General features: G+C 44.0%; 1 protein-coding gene across 3 annotated transcripts in view; it reads left to right on the top strand.

Annotated features, from left to right (window-relative positions):
• LOC140468016 (adhesion G protein-coupled receptor E3-like) overlaps nt 1–15,208 on the top strand; it is a 48,063-nt gene that overhangs the window by 1,063 nt on the left and 31,792 nt on the right. For 2 of the 3 annotated variants that reach the window (XM_072564163.1, XM_072564162.1), the window contains exons 2-7: nt 444–530; nt 5,577–5,633; nt 8,009–8,152; nt 9,217–9,366; nt 10,935–11,057; nt 13,832–13,920. In XM_072564163.1, the coding sequence (XP_072420264.1) occupies nt 464–530; nt 5,577–5,633; nt 8,009–8,152; nt 9,217–9,366; nt 10,935–11,057; nt 13,832–13,920 (630 nt within the window). In that variant the 5' untranslated portion in view covers nt 444–463. The remainder of the gene's footprint in view (nt 1–443; nt 531–5,576; nt 5,634–8,008; nt 8,153–9,216; nt 9,367–10,934; nt 11,058–13,831; nt 13,921–15,208) is intronic. The other variant, XM_072564164.1, reaches the window with a different exon arrangement.

Below are 15,208 nucleotides of genomic sequence, written 5' to 3'. Positions count from 1 at the left end.
AAAGTGATATGTTTGCACTGAGACTGCTTGCCAAATGTTAGAATCCTCTTGGAGTTGCTAAAGAACTGTTTGAAATGACTTAATAATCATTTATGCTTGATGGGGAGGTGCAAGTATTAGACTGGGGTGGACAAAGTCAGAAATCACAAACACCAGGTTATAGTCCAACAGGTTTATTTGAAATCACAAACCTTTGGAGCATGTGACTTCTGAATTTATCCTTTAACATGTAATTTTCAAAAGTTTTATAACATATTCTGGATGATTCTTGCGTTCCATAAAATGATTTACATTCCCTTTTTCTCCTTTTGCAAAGGAATAATTAGGTGGGTAACGAAAGGCCCCTTGATATAGAAAGGTTAGACTGGGAATGGTTTACTTTCGACATAACTCAGTACTTGCAACTGTGTTGTAAGAAAACTAATGCAATTCTTTGCTAATAGCTACACGTCTCAGTTACCCAATGAGCTTCCCTGGTGAGGGAAAGGGAAACAGAAAGATGAAAACCTGTCGGTGTTTGACATTTCTCAGTAAGTTAACAACTAAAGTTTTATGGTTAGAATGTTTTCTGGATTTGATAAGCATGCTGTTTCTCTTTGAGTGCCTTGACCACCCTGACCGGGGACATCTGGTGTGACTAAGACAGAAATTCTTCATGCTTTCTCTGTTATACAATGGGTTCAAATGATGTTATTTTCTGAGTGATAAATTTAAGTGAGGAACCGAAGCTGATGACACTCTCTTTTTCCATCGTTTCATCACTGACTCACACATAGCGCAGATTCAAGAGTGCAGGATTAACTACACCAAAGTGTTCAGTCCCAAAGGTGCTGAAGCAAATTAGGAAGTGCTGAATAGATGACATTCTATCACATTGTCTTGTCCCATACCCCTCATAATTTGAAAAGATGTACAGGCGGTACAGTGGGTCAGTGGTTAGCATTGCTGCCTCACAAGGTCAGAGATCCAAGTTCGATTCAGACGTAGGCGATTGACTGTCTGTATTTGCTCCTTTGTCTGTGTGGGTTTCCTCTGGGTGCTCCGGTTTCCTCTCACAGTCCAAAGATGTGCAGGTTACAGTGGATTGGCCGGTAGTTTCGAGGGATTTGCAGGTTACCTGGATAGGATGCTCTTCAGAGGGTCGACGCAGACTCAAATGGCCTCTATCTATGCTGTTGCTACTCAGTGATAAACTGAGGTGTTAAAAGATTGCCAAAGATGGGGATGCTCACTGCTTAAGAGACTGGGAAACAGTAAGTTGTAGTTGGTGATGATTTAATAAGTGTGGATGCAGGGACAGAGACTTTATACTTTCAACTTAGGAGTAACAACCTGCAGAGTTCAGACTCAGTAGATGAATTATAAAGACGCTGACACCAGGGACAAAACAATTGGGTTAAGATTTGGGTGTGTTCACAGGAAATAAACATTTAGAAAGTAAAGTACTGATTGTAGCTTGGTGTAATCTCTTCAAGGTTTTGCATTAAGTGAAGCAGTGCCAACATTGTCCTCATGGTATCCTATTGGATGTAGACGCATAACATCTCACCCACCTAGTCGGAGCTGGCATCTGTTTGTTTTCACATTTGAAGACCGTCCCCAAGTCAGTCATGGGCAAACTTAAGCATATAGCATTCCTCGCTTAATGATACATCTTACATCTTAATTATCTATTGTTGGGGGGGAAGATGGTGATGTAGTGGGAATATAACTTGAGTGGTAATCCTGAGGTAAAACTGAAACTTGGCAGGTCTGGGAGCATCTGTGGAGAGAGAAACAGAGTTGATGTTCCGAGTCCAAAGACCCTTCTTCGGATCTCAAGGTGCTAACTCTGTTTCTCTCTCTGTGCAGATGCTGCCAGATCTGCTGAGTTTCTCCAGCATTCTTTGTGTTTGAGTCTGAATCAGCAGTATTGTTGCTGTTATTGTAGTAATCTGGAGGCCCCAGGTTAACATTCTGGAAACCTGGGTTCAAGGCCTGCTGTGGCTGTTCAATTCAGTTTATAAATCTGAAATTGAACGTTAGTATCATTGTAAAAAGACCCATCTGGTTCGCTAATGCCCTTTAGGGAAGGAAATCTGCCATCCTTACCTGGTCTGGCCTACACGTGACTCCAGACTCACAGCAATATGGCTGACACTTGACTAACCTCTAAAATGGTAGAGCACATCCCTAAGTTCAAGAACAGGCAACAAGTATTGGCCTTGCCAGTGAAGCCTGCATCCCATAATGGAAAATTAATGACACAACCCCCTGCGGATGTTCCCTTTGGGATTTTGTGCTTGGTGTCTCTGTGTGAAGGGTTACCTTGCCAGTGTAGCTGGAGGTGAGTTGGGAAGTCTGGGGGTTGTGGTCTTAACAGTGGGGTCTTGTGTTGGTTAATCTTTCCACTGGGCAGTGGGTGGGCGAGCGGGGGAGTTAAATGGTAGGAGGTTGCATCCATTAAAACAGTTCCCAATGAGGAATGCTGGAGGTGATCAATGGATAGGAAGCCCAATGTTTTACATGAAGAAAGCATTTTGGTGATGCCCTGCTTGCACATGATTGATAACAATGCGCATTAACCTTTTAAACTCATAAGATATCCCAAGGCACCTCAAGGCCCCAAGACATATGAAGAGATCTTTGGATAAATAACCAAGCTGTTGGCCAAAGGGGTAGAGAAAGAAAGTGAGATGGAAGAGTGGAGAGGAGAGAGTTCCAGAGTTTAGGGCCCAGTCTGCTCTATATGGGGCAGCCAGTAGGGAGTTGAGAGAGTGGTGCTGGAAAAGCACAGCAGGTTAGGCAACATTGAAGGAGCAGGAGAATTGACCTTTCGGGCATAAGCCCTGGGAGTCCAGTATAATGGGGATGAATAAATATCTGGAAGTAGACGGGTGCAAAGGCGAGGGAACAGTGAGAAAGCTCAAATCAGCTTCCCACTGATAAACTAGAGTTAATATCAGGGTCTGCTGTGTGGGTGTGAGATGTTGCTGTGTGTGCAAGCATCTATTTCTGTCTCTGTATAGATCTTCATTTGTACGTTTGTGTAGGTGCCTGTCTAAATGTATGTTTGACTGAGTGAATGTTTAGATGTGTGTTGGAGTAGGGATGTGGCTGTGTAGTTGTCTGTTTGTGTGTGGGTGTCTGTTTAGGTGAATGTTTGTGGTGTCACATGCCTGTACGGGTGTATTTTTGTGTGTCTATAGGGTGAGGGGAGTAACCTGTGTGGATTTGCGACTGAGTTCGTGTATCTGTTTGTGTGTGTGCATGTGTGCATCTGTGTGTCTGTATGTGTGTGTGCGCTGTGTCTGCATGTGTGTGTGTGTGTGTGTGTGCGCGCTCGCGCAAGTATGATATATGTGTGTAAATGTGGGGAAACCCAACATAATTCTGCCGACTGTTCCTCAGGTCATAGGGTCATAGCATCAATAAGAAGTCATGAGGCTTGCAGATAAAATGCAGTTATTCTCAATTTCCTTTATAAACATCCGCAAGTTCACATTTTAATTCTTTTGGGGATTTCTGCAACGTCTGAAGCCAGTCTCTGGCCTGCAGATCACAGAGACCAGTGACGAGCATGTGTTGATTGGGGTGGGATGGGGGAGGAAGCATGTGAAGTAAAGAAGGACTCCTGCATTTATATAGCACTTTTCACAACCAACTTCACAGCCAACGAAATGTGGTTTTTTGAAGTGACGTCAATGTAGGAAGCGCGGCAGCTAAATGGTGCACAATAATATCCCAGAAACCAATCACTGTAATGACCTGATGATCTGCTGAGTTTTTGTGATATTGATTGAGGGATCAGCATTGACCAGTGCTCTGGGCAGAACTTCCCCACCCATCTCTCCTTTACCCCCCCCTCCCCAACACCCCACATGGCCCCACCCACTCCTCTTTGATGGAGGTGACATGGGATTGAGGTAGGAGATAGGTCCTCACCGTTAATAGTTCATTCAAAAGACTGCACTGTGAATGATGTATACACACCAGCATGGAATTGTCAGGCTGAATGGCCTGATTTTGTGTTGTAAGTATTTCCTAATGCCTTCTGCCATGACTGCTGATCCATAGACTGGAGTGATTAGTTCCACAAGCTGAATCCCTAATATAGTTTGTAGGGACATGTACTGTCTTGTATGGTGCTTTGCCTACAGAGGCTGAATATGCCAGTCTCAGAGGCCCTGCTCTGCATAAGCTGCAGCAATTACCCTTGGAAACACAGCCTATTTCTGTCCCTTCTGAATCCCACAGACTGCCAGAGCCACTGGAATGTGGTATGCATACTGGGGCAGCAAAGAGTCTGGGCTGAACAGGCATTAATGTCTTATTCAAGCGATAGCGGCTCTTACAGCAAGGCACTCTCTCAGTAGCTCACTGGGAATCAGCCTAGTATTTAAGTCTCTGGAATGAGATTCAAACCCGCAGACCTCTAACTCAGAGGCTGCCCACAGGTGCTGACTGAGCCACACCCCAACAATGCGTTTGCATTTATCAGGCAAGAGGCTAGAAGAGAGAGTTTTAGTCAAGGGAGATGGTGTTCTTTGCTTGGATCATAGGACCATAGAGGTCCACAGCACAGAAAAAGGCCCTTCGGCCCATTGAGCCTGCACTAACGATTCTAATTCCATTTGCCAGCACTTGGCCCATGGCTTGGCATCTCAAGGGCGCATAGAGTCATAGAGTCATAGCATCATATAGCATGGAAACAGATCGTTGGGTCCAACCATTCCATGCCGACCATGTTCTCAAACTAAGCACGCTCCACCTTCCTGCTCCTGATCCATATCTCTCCAAACTTTCCCATCTAAATACTTCTCAAATGTTATGAGGATTTCTGCCTCTACCACCCTTACATGCAGTGAGTTTCAGATTCCCACCACATTCTGGATAAAAAATATTTCTTCACACCTCCTTTGAATTTTCTTCCCTGACCTTAAATCCCTTTGGTCACTGATTCTTCCTGCCAAAGGGAACAGTTCCTCCCAGTCTACCCTATCTATGTCCCTTATAATGTTATACATCTCAATCATGTCTCCTCTCAAACTCCTCTGCTCTAAGGTAAGCAACTCCGTTCTGTCCAATCTCTCTTCATAACTGAAAATCTCCAGTCCAGGCAACATTCTGGTAAATCTCCTCTACACCTTCTCCAGTGCTGTCGCATCCCTCCTGTAAAGTGGATTCCAGAACTGTAGCAATACTCTAGCTGTGGCCTAATCAGAGTTTATATAGTTCCAGTATAAACTCTATGCCTTAGCCAATAAAGGCAAGTATTCCATATGCTTCTTTAACCAATTTATCCACCTGTTCCAATACCGTAAAGGACCAGTGGTCATGCTCACTAAGGTCCCTCTGATTCTCGGTGCTTTCCAGGGTCCTAACATTCATTATTTATTCCCTTGCCTTGTTTGTCCTGCCCAAGTGCATCACTTCACATAGATTCAAAAATTCTGCAAATGTGTTGTTTGTCAAGGGGGGTGGGGGGTGGGGGGGGGGAATGGGGCAGGGTGCTGATATACCATACTTGTTCTCACAAACATCTTAATAAAGTAACACTTCATGAGACTGTATTCTCCCACTCTCCCTACCCCCAGTGATTTTTCTCTGCAGAGTCAGCAGTGAGAAATGTTCCAATGGTACAACATGCGCTGGTAAGTTTAAATATTCTTAATTTTAAAACAATCTGTTCAGATTGTACTCTTACTTGGTTAAAACTTACATTTTTTTGTTAGGTTTTAAAGGCATCAATAACTCTGGGGAGAAATTGGGAAAATGACACTGAGAGAATAATGAATATGCAGCAGTGCAGAGTATGCTTAAAGGGCTGAATGGTCTATTTCCACAGCTCATTTCTGAACTTTAACTTTAAAAGAGAAAAATCCACCACAACACATACTGAAGTTACAAAAAAAAACTTTGAAAAAGACGAGCAAGAGTTTTGAACTTCTGAACACCTTCACAAAGTCATATCAAGATGGTGGCTCAGTGGTTCGCACTGTTGCTTCATAGCACCAGAGACCCAGGTTCGATTCCACCCTTGGCTGACTGGTTGTGTGGAGTTTTCACATTCTCCCCACCTATTCTTAAATGTTGACATGTTCCCTGTTTCAATCACTCAGGAACTTTGATCTGCCTCTGCCAATTTTTGTTTTGTGGTCTGAGGGGGGTTTAATGACAAATAGTTGACATGTAAAACAGGTGTTTACCATTTCGGAGCATCCCCTATGCCCATTGGGTGGGGGGAGGGGTACCTCTGCAAGGCACTTTGTCCCTCTTTCCCCACCACCGCTACTGCCGCCCTCCCAACTTCTCAAACTGTCCTGCTCCTTCCCATCCAAAACCCACAGACTGACCTCAAATCTTCCGTCTGCCTTCACTCCTCCCCTTGTGACCACTTGTCAGCCACTAATCACTTTTGGCACTGCTGGGATTGCCAATCAGCTAGACCAGATGCATCTCCAGGGTGGAGCTTCCTGTCCTGAGGAGCAGAATGTCCACACTGATCCAAATCAGGTATCATGGCAATGGCCGGAGTGTGTGGTCTCTTGTGGTGTGGTGGTAGTGTCCCTGCCTCTCTTGCAGGAGGCCCAGGTTGACAGCCCACTTCCTCCTTCTAAATCATACAATCATAAAATCCTTACAGTGTAGAAACAGGCCATTTGGCCTAACAAGCCCACACTAACCCTCTGAAGAGTAACCCACCCAGACCCATTCTCCTATCCTATTACTTTACATTTTACCCCTGACTAACACATCCCTGAACACTGTGGACAATTTAGCATGGACAATTCACCTAACGAGCTCATCTATCCCTGCAGATCTGTAAGATTTCACATTGATAAGACACTGAGCCAATTTTAACCACGGCTGGGGATACAATTTGTCCCCTCTGTTAGAATCCACACCATTGACTCTGATAGCGCAGTCCACAACATCACATGCTTCATGTAAAAGAGAAAAATTGCTTCTAAACTTTACCCAGAATTTAATGCCAACTCATTCTATATGAATCAATCGAATGGAACCATCAGTTTCGGTTTATTCTATCACACCCCTTCCTCCACCCTCCAAAACAGCTGAAAGACAGGGTTAGAACCTGTCACTTTCTCAGCCTTTTTAATTATCCACCTCAGTGTTGACTGTCCCGAGTGGACCTTTGGAAAGACCCTATTCTTGAATGTTTGCAGGTCCGTGTGGTGTCAGAGCTGCCCACACCATCTGGAAGAAAATGAGCTGCCAGCATTCTACCTCAAGCTGCACTTTCTCAGCTTCTTTCTAAATCTTCCTGATAGCCCCAACGTACAAAAACAGTCTATCAATCTCAGCCTTGGATATATTCAAATGGGACATTTCCACTAGTTGGGAAGTGTCGGACCAGCGAACTTGGTTTTAAATGTTCCTTATTTTAAGATAAGGAGAAATTCTTTCACCCAGAATCTTTGGAATTCTCTACCCAAGAAGGTCATGGAAGATCAATCAGGTTCAAGAACGAATTTGATTTATCAGCTGAAGACTTAATGACATTAAAAGATTGGTGCTTTTGTTGTCGGATGGCATTTAGGTAGAAGAAAAGCCACAATCTAGTGGAGTAGCAGAGTTGGCTCAATGGGCTGAATGGCCTACTCCTATTCCTATGTCTCTATGATCCTACATTCAACAACTGAGCACTCATGGCTTTCTGGGGTAGAGATTTCCAAATATTCACAACCAGCTGAGATAACTAGCTTCTCTACTTCTCGGTCTGAAAGGATGGGACTTTTTATCCTGAGATACCGGTGGGATATAATCATGTCGGGATGGCCTGCGACTTGGAGAGGAGCTCGGACCTGGCAGTATTCGTCTGCATGTGCCCTTCCAGATGGTGGAGGATGGGAGTAGTAGGTTGCTGAAGAAGCTTTATACTGTAGATAAGACACATTTGTATCTTTGAGCCCACCCAGATTGATGCATTTGCCCCCACTGCACAGGGAATGCTCAACTATCGACAGAGATGGCACATGGTGAAGTATGTTCCTGTCTGTTGCAGATATGGATAAGTGTCAGACAAATCCATGCGGCTCCAATGCAATCTGTCACAGCACTTCTGGCAGCTTCGACTGTACCTGTGAGAAAGGATATTACTCAACAGGAGATAAACACTTTGTGAGTGCAGCAGTGGCGTCTTGCATAGGTAAATTCATGATCACACTTTGAGTAACTCCAGTGCGATCTATTGTTCTCCCCTGCCTTATCCATGTCCTTCACCATTGTCATTATCAGAGAACTGTCTAGTCATTTGGTCATACAATATACAGAAACAGACCCTTTGATCCAACCATAACACCAAACCAGACTAGTCCCACTTGCCTGCATTTGACCCATATCCTTTCAATATTTCTGTATCATGTACTTACCAAATCTTTTTTTGACATTGTAACTGTACCCAAACTCACCACTTCCTCTGGAAGTTTATTCTACACACGAACCACTCTCTGTGTAAAACAAAATTGTCCCTCGTGTCTTTTTGTTACTCTTTCTCTTCTCACCCTAGTTTTGAAATCCCCCACTCTAAGGAAAAGACATTGGCTATTCAGCTTATCCATTCCTCTCTTGACTTTATAAACCTCTATAAGGTCACTCCTCAACCTCTTACGCTCCGGTGATAATAGTCCCAGCCTATCTAGCCTCTCCTCATAATTCAACCCTTCCATTCCTGGCAATAACCTGGTAAATCTCTTCTGAGTCATCTCCAGCTGAGTAATATCCTTCCTGTAACTGGGCAACCAGAACTGGACATAGTACTCCAGAAAAGGCCTGCCCAATGTCCTGTACAACCTGAACATGACATCTTAACTCCTCTACTCAAAGGTCAAAGCAATGAAAGCGAGTGTTCTAAACACTCCCTTAACCACCCTGCTATATGTGATGCTAACCTCAAAGAACTATGTACTCGAGACCCCTTTGTTTGTTTTTACCGAAATGTAATACTTCACATTGATCCAAATTAAACTCCATCTGCCACTCCTCAGCTCATTGTCTCAGTAGTCCATTGTGTTGGGCACACAGCACCCTTACAATATCCAATGGCTTCCTAAAGCACATGACAATGTAAAACCCTGGTTGACTTGCTCTCACTTACCTCACGATGCACACCCCACTGGTCGATATGACTGGCTAACTCAGCAACATTAATCTTTGGGCAAGGGACATATTATGAAGGATATTATCCCAATGTGTGCCAATATTCTGTTACAGATTATGATGAGTGTGGCAACATTCAAGCATTATGTGGTAGCAATGCAACATGCCACAACACCGCAGGTGGATTCTACTGTCTGTGCAACAAAGGATTTGCCCGGGTTTCCGGCCAGACCAACTTTACCGGTTACGGAGCTGGATGTAAAGGTCAGTCAGATCCCGGTTCAGATTCCTTCAGGCCCCAGGGGGTGTGGAGTGGGGGGAGCAGGGGGAACTAAGAAAGTTTCAGCTGCCCTCCCTCAAGTGTTAAGTTTTACTGAGTCACTGAAGTGCCTTCAGGAACTTCAGGTTGACCCAGATGCCAATTCTAATCAAACACGGAGGTGAATCGGCCCAGCAGCAAAAGATGGCACCTGAGGATCAGCTAGTTGGGTCTGGTGAGGTGAACATGTTTCTGAGCTGTACATAAATTAACCTCTCTTTAACTTATACCTTTCTAAATTTTCTCTGCGTCTTAAACTATCAAAATGGTGCCCTATTGTGATGATGAATGAAAGCTTTTCACTGTATTTTATTGTATTTCTCTCTGTAAAGTGCATGTGACAATAAAAGTCTTCCATTCGTAAAATAAAATCATTCATTCTTAATATGCTTGCCTTGTAAAGATGGACCAATCAGAAATGTACCATGAAGACCGCCCTGTGGTCTACTTTAACACTCTTTGGGGAGGCCGGGGCAGTCCCAAGCTGCCCTTGAAGAAATGTTTCCTCTTCTCACCCCTGAGCAGGTGGTTAGGAGGCTAAACTTCTATAATTTGTATCACTTCAATTAGCATATCAGTTTATCTTCTATATCAAGTTAATACAAGTCACATCTTTACAGTATATCTTTATATTTCACAGGGTGGCATGGTGGCTCAGTGGTTAGCACTGCTGCCTCACAGCACCAGGGGTTCAATACCATCCTCAAGTGACTGTGTGAAGGTTGCATATTTTCCCTGCGTCTGCGTGGATTTCCTCCCACAGTCCAAAGATGTGTGGGTTAGGTGGACTAGCCATGGGACATGTAAGGTTACAAGGATAGAATTGGGGGGTGGGGGTAGGTGTGGATGGGATGCCCTTCGAAGGGCCAGTGTGGGCTCAATGGGCTGAATGGCGTGCTCCCACACTCTGGGGAGTTTATTAATTCGATAATTTCAGTCCAGATATTATTCTCGTGGTGGAGATCTTGTGACACAGTACCCTGCCTCTGATCCAAAGGCTCTCAGTTCAAGTCCCCTTCCAGAACTTGATTGCCAAGGAACATGCACTCAGAACACAGCCAAACAGGTTAATTACAATCTGCAAATCTTACCAATACATATTGGGCACATGGTTAAAGTGGGAGAGTCTCCTTGGCAATGCAGAGTGATGGGCCAAATGGCCTGTTTCTGTGCTGCTGGTTCTACGTCCATGAAGGGACTATCGAACGTGATGAGTGCAAGATAACTAAGTCAATATTACCCAATATTACCTGTTCTACATAATTGACGACTATTCAAATGATCCTCAGACAGGATTGAAGCCATATAATCTTTCTGTGCATTAATGCTGAATTCAAGCTCAGTAGAGATCTTGTTCTGGTTGTGTGTTTGTGGTGTAAAAGCCCAATCAATTCCTTGAAACAAGTAAACTCAACACCAATGGGGGTAGTCTGACTAGCTCTGCCTCCTCTGTGCCTACAGATGTGACAGGCCTCAGCTAAGAGTAATGAATAATCTCTTTTCTCCATCGCAGACATCGATGAGTGTCTCCAAGATCCCTGCCATGCTGACGCTGTCTGCCAGAACATAAAAGGAAGCTACATTTGTATTCCTCAGTTAGGATTTGACTCGTCATTTGTTAACAAAGTCCCTCAGAGTAAGAAAATCGAATATTAGTTGACGGAAATTGTGAATATTATTAACATGCATGTGGTAAGAATGGAGGAACTTGTGTGAGACTGTAAGTGGTCACCCATTTGAATAGATCAGTTGGCTTCTCAATCTGCCCACAACTCCTTCACATTCCAAACAAAAATCTTGTTGAATATCTCCTCTTTCGCTTCATCGTCTTCAATGCCACATCCCTGATCATTAATAATGCAACACCCGAAGGTAAGACAAAATTCTGCTTTCAGCTCTTAGCAGGGAGGTTCGTCTGAGCAACGATAATTTCTCAGGTGTCAGGGTCATGTTCTGGGAACACCAGTTCAAATCCCATCCACGGCAGATGGTGAAATTTGAATTCAATAAAAAAAATCTGGAATAAAAAGGCCCACCATGTCAATTGTCATAAAGATTCATCTTTTGTTTTCATTCACTTATGGGATCAGGGCATCGTTGCCCAGGCCAACACTTATTGTCCATCTCTAATTGCCCAGACAGTAGATAACAGTCAACCACATTTCTGTGGGCCTAGAGTCACATGTAGGCCAGACCAGGTAAGGATGGCAGTTTCCATCCCTAAAGGACCAGATGGATTTTTTTCAACAATTGACAATGGATTTACGGTCATCATTAGACTCTTAATTTCATACTTTTTAAAATTGAATTCAAATTTCACCTTCTGCTGTGGCGGAGATTCGAACCCTGGTCCCTGGAACTCTGATGATAATAGCACTCACCTCCCCTGGTTTGCTAATGTCCCTTTGGGAAGGAAATCTTTAGCGAGTCTGGCCTGCACAGGGTTCCTGAACCATAGTAATTGACTGAGTCTCAACTGTCCTCTGGGCAATTCGGGATGGGCAATAAATGCTGGCCTAGCCAATGATGCCCACATCCTGTAAAGAAATGGAAAAGAATGCCCCACAGAAAGCCCTCAATATGCTAGACAGAGAAATGTTGCTCATTTTAAGCCAATACATGTCTTACCAGCCATATTGATGAGGTCAGAGATTTGCATTTTCATGTAAAACAGGCCTCTGGGTCCTTTGCATCCATAAATAAGAATTTGACATCTGGTTTTGAGACCCCCATTGCCAGTCTGGTATACTCTAAGACAATTTCAGTTGTCTGTACGTAAGAAACCCAGGCCCACATCAGGCCTAACAGGCTTCCCTTAAAGGATTTCTGCAGGTTGGAGCCAACACAGGCTGGACAGAGTAAACAGGGAGATGCTAAAAGAGAAATAGAATGAGAGGACATGGATTTAAAATGATGCACAGATTCAGCTAGAGGGATGTGAGAAAAGAAACATTTTCACTCAGCGGGCAGTTCCGGAATGTACTGCCTGGAAATGTGGTAGTGGCAAGTTCAACTGAGGCATTCAAGAAGGCATTGGATAATTATTTGGATAGAAATGGTCTACAGAGATATGGGGAAAAGGCAGGAGATTGGCCCTAGGTAATGGAACAAGTGCAGGGGCAAGGGATGAATGGCCTCATTATGTGCTGTGACAATTAGGGTGTCACAGTGACTCAGTGGTCAGCACTGCTGTCTCACAGCACCACGAATCTGGATTCGATTCCAGCTTCAGGTGACTGTCTGTGTGGAGTTTGCACGTTCTCCATGATTTCCTCCCACAGTCCACAGACGTGCAGGTTAGGTGGATTAGTCATGTTGAAATTGTCCATAATGTGCAGTTTAGGTGAGTTAGTTATGGGAAATGTAGGGGGTAGGGTCCTGGGTCTGGGTGAGGTGCTCTCTGGAGGATTGGTGTGGACTCGATTGACTGAATAGTCATTCTCCCCTTGTTTGTGTAGGTTTCCTCCGGGTGCTTCAGTTTCCTCTCAGTCCGAGTGTGGAAACAGGCCCTTCAGCACAATCAGTCCGCACCGACCCTCCCAAGAGTAACCCACCCAGACCCATTTCCTTCTGACTAACGCACCCAATACTATGGGCAATTTAGCATGGCCAATTCACCTGACCTGCACATTTTGGACTGTGGGAGGAAACCGGAGCACCCAGAGGAAACCCACACAGACACGGGGAGAATGTGCAAACTCCATACAGACAGTCACCCGAGGCTGGAATTGAACCTGGGACCCTGGTGCTGTGAGGCAGCAATCATAACCACTGAGCCGCCCAATTAATCAGGGGAAAATAAGGAAAGGGGAATGGGTCTGGGTGGAATACTCTTTGGAGGGTTGGTGTGGACTTGTTGGGCTAAATGGCCTGGTTCCACATTGTAGGGATTCAATGATTCTATGAATGGCCTCCTTCACCTTAGAGATTTTGTAAAGACAGCAAATCTCCTTATCTGCACTGGGAGCCAGCAGTCAGGCATCTCATCCTGACACAACAGTCATAGCACACAGAGCTCTTTCATTTACTCTTCCCACTGACGATGGATACACACACACACACACACAAATATGTTGGCTCTTAATCCTCAGTTTTAGCTTCTCGTGTGATGTACCTGTGCCACTGTCATTTAAGAAAGATGCACTGAAGCTGAGAAGAAGCAAGGATCTCCAATAGTCACAGTTAGCTTACTCAGAGACAAAAAGGGACCAGGAGACTCCCAGATCTCAGGTGGGGTGGAAGGTGACGGGGCAGGGCCTGCACTGAGATCAAGAAATGTCAAGTCATAAATTTTTAACATCTGCAAGACCAAATTGATCTACCGTTGCAGAATCTGCAAGTGTTCTAAATACTGAGAAGACCCGGGTTGTGAGACACAACCTTGTTAATTCATGATTGTCCTCCTCACAGGTCCGTTTTTGCAATGTCTAGCTGTCCTCCTGAAGGACCAGTCCATTATCGATAAATGTTATTCTCAACATCAAGCAGGATCGCTGCAGGTACTGTCAATTCCTTTCATGCACATTTGTCACAGGCTTTGAATTCACACCCAAGGCAAAAGCACCACAAAATCAGTTGACAGAAAATGCAACTGTGAATATTATTAACATGCATGTGGTTAGGGTGAAGGAATTTTCAAGTGACAATAATTGAGCGTCCATTTTTATAGATTAGTCAATTTTCCCAAACAAAAGTAAAATACTTCAGATGCTGTAAATTTGAAATAATAACGCAAAGTACAGGAGAAATGTAACAGCTCCATCAGCATCTGAGGATATAGAAACTGAGTTAATGTTTTGTGTCTGATATGAAGAAGCGTCAAGTTGGAGCCATAGTCGTAGAGTCATACAGATTTTTCGATCCAAATCATCCACACTGACCTGATATTCCAATCTGACCTAGTCCCATTTGCCAGCATTTGACCCATAGCCCTCTAAACTCTTCCTATTCGTACACCCAGTCAGATGCCTTTTAAATGCTGTAATTGTACCAGCCTCCACCACTTCCTCTGGCAGCTCATTCCATACACGCACCACCATCTGCGTGAAAAGGTTACCCCTCAGTTCCTTCTTAAATCTTTTCTTGTCACTTTATACCTATGCCCTCTAGTTTGGATTCCCCCTCCATGGAAAAGATCTTGTCTATTTATCCTATCCATGCCCCTCATGATTTTATAAACCTCTATAAAGTCACCCCTCCAATAGTCTAGGGAAAAAAAGACCCAGACTATTCAGCCTCTCCCTATAGCTCAAACCCTCTTGTCCTGGCAACATCCTTGCAAATCTTTTCTATACCCTCTCAAGTTTCACAACATCCTTCCTATAGAAGGGCAATCAGAATTGTATGTAGATTTCCAAAAGTGGTCTCATCAATGTCTTGTACAGCTGCAACGTAATATCTCAATTCATATATTCAATTTTATAAATGATGAAGGTAAGTATGTCAAAAATCTTCTTCACCGCCCTGTCTACCTGTGATTCACTTTCAAGGAATTATGTACCTGCACCCTTAGGTCTCTTTGTTCTGCAACACTCCCCAGGCCTCACCAAACTGCAATACCTCGCATTTATCTAAATTAAATTCTGTCTGCCATTCCTCGACACATTGGCCCATCTGATCAATGTCTTATTGTGCTCTGAGATAATCCTCTTTGCCATGTACTGCACCTCCAATTTTGGTGTCATCTGCAAACTTACTAACTATGCCTTCTAAATTCACATTCAAATCATTTATATAAATGATGACGAGCAACAGAGCCAGCACTGATCCTTGTGGCACACCGCAGGT

Source organism: Chiloscyllium punctatum, chromosome 46 (assembly GCF_047496795.1).
Source record: "Chiloscyllium punctatum isolate Juve2018m chromosome 46, sChiPun1.3, whole genome shotgun sequence".
Classification (NCBI taxonomy): Eukaryota; Metazoa; Chordata; class Chondrichthyes; order Orectolobiformes; family Hemiscylliidae; genus Chiloscyllium; species Chiloscyllium punctatum.
The sequence above is the reverse complement of the archived record's forward strand: the minus strand, read 5'-3'. Positions and strand labels throughout refer to the sequence as shown.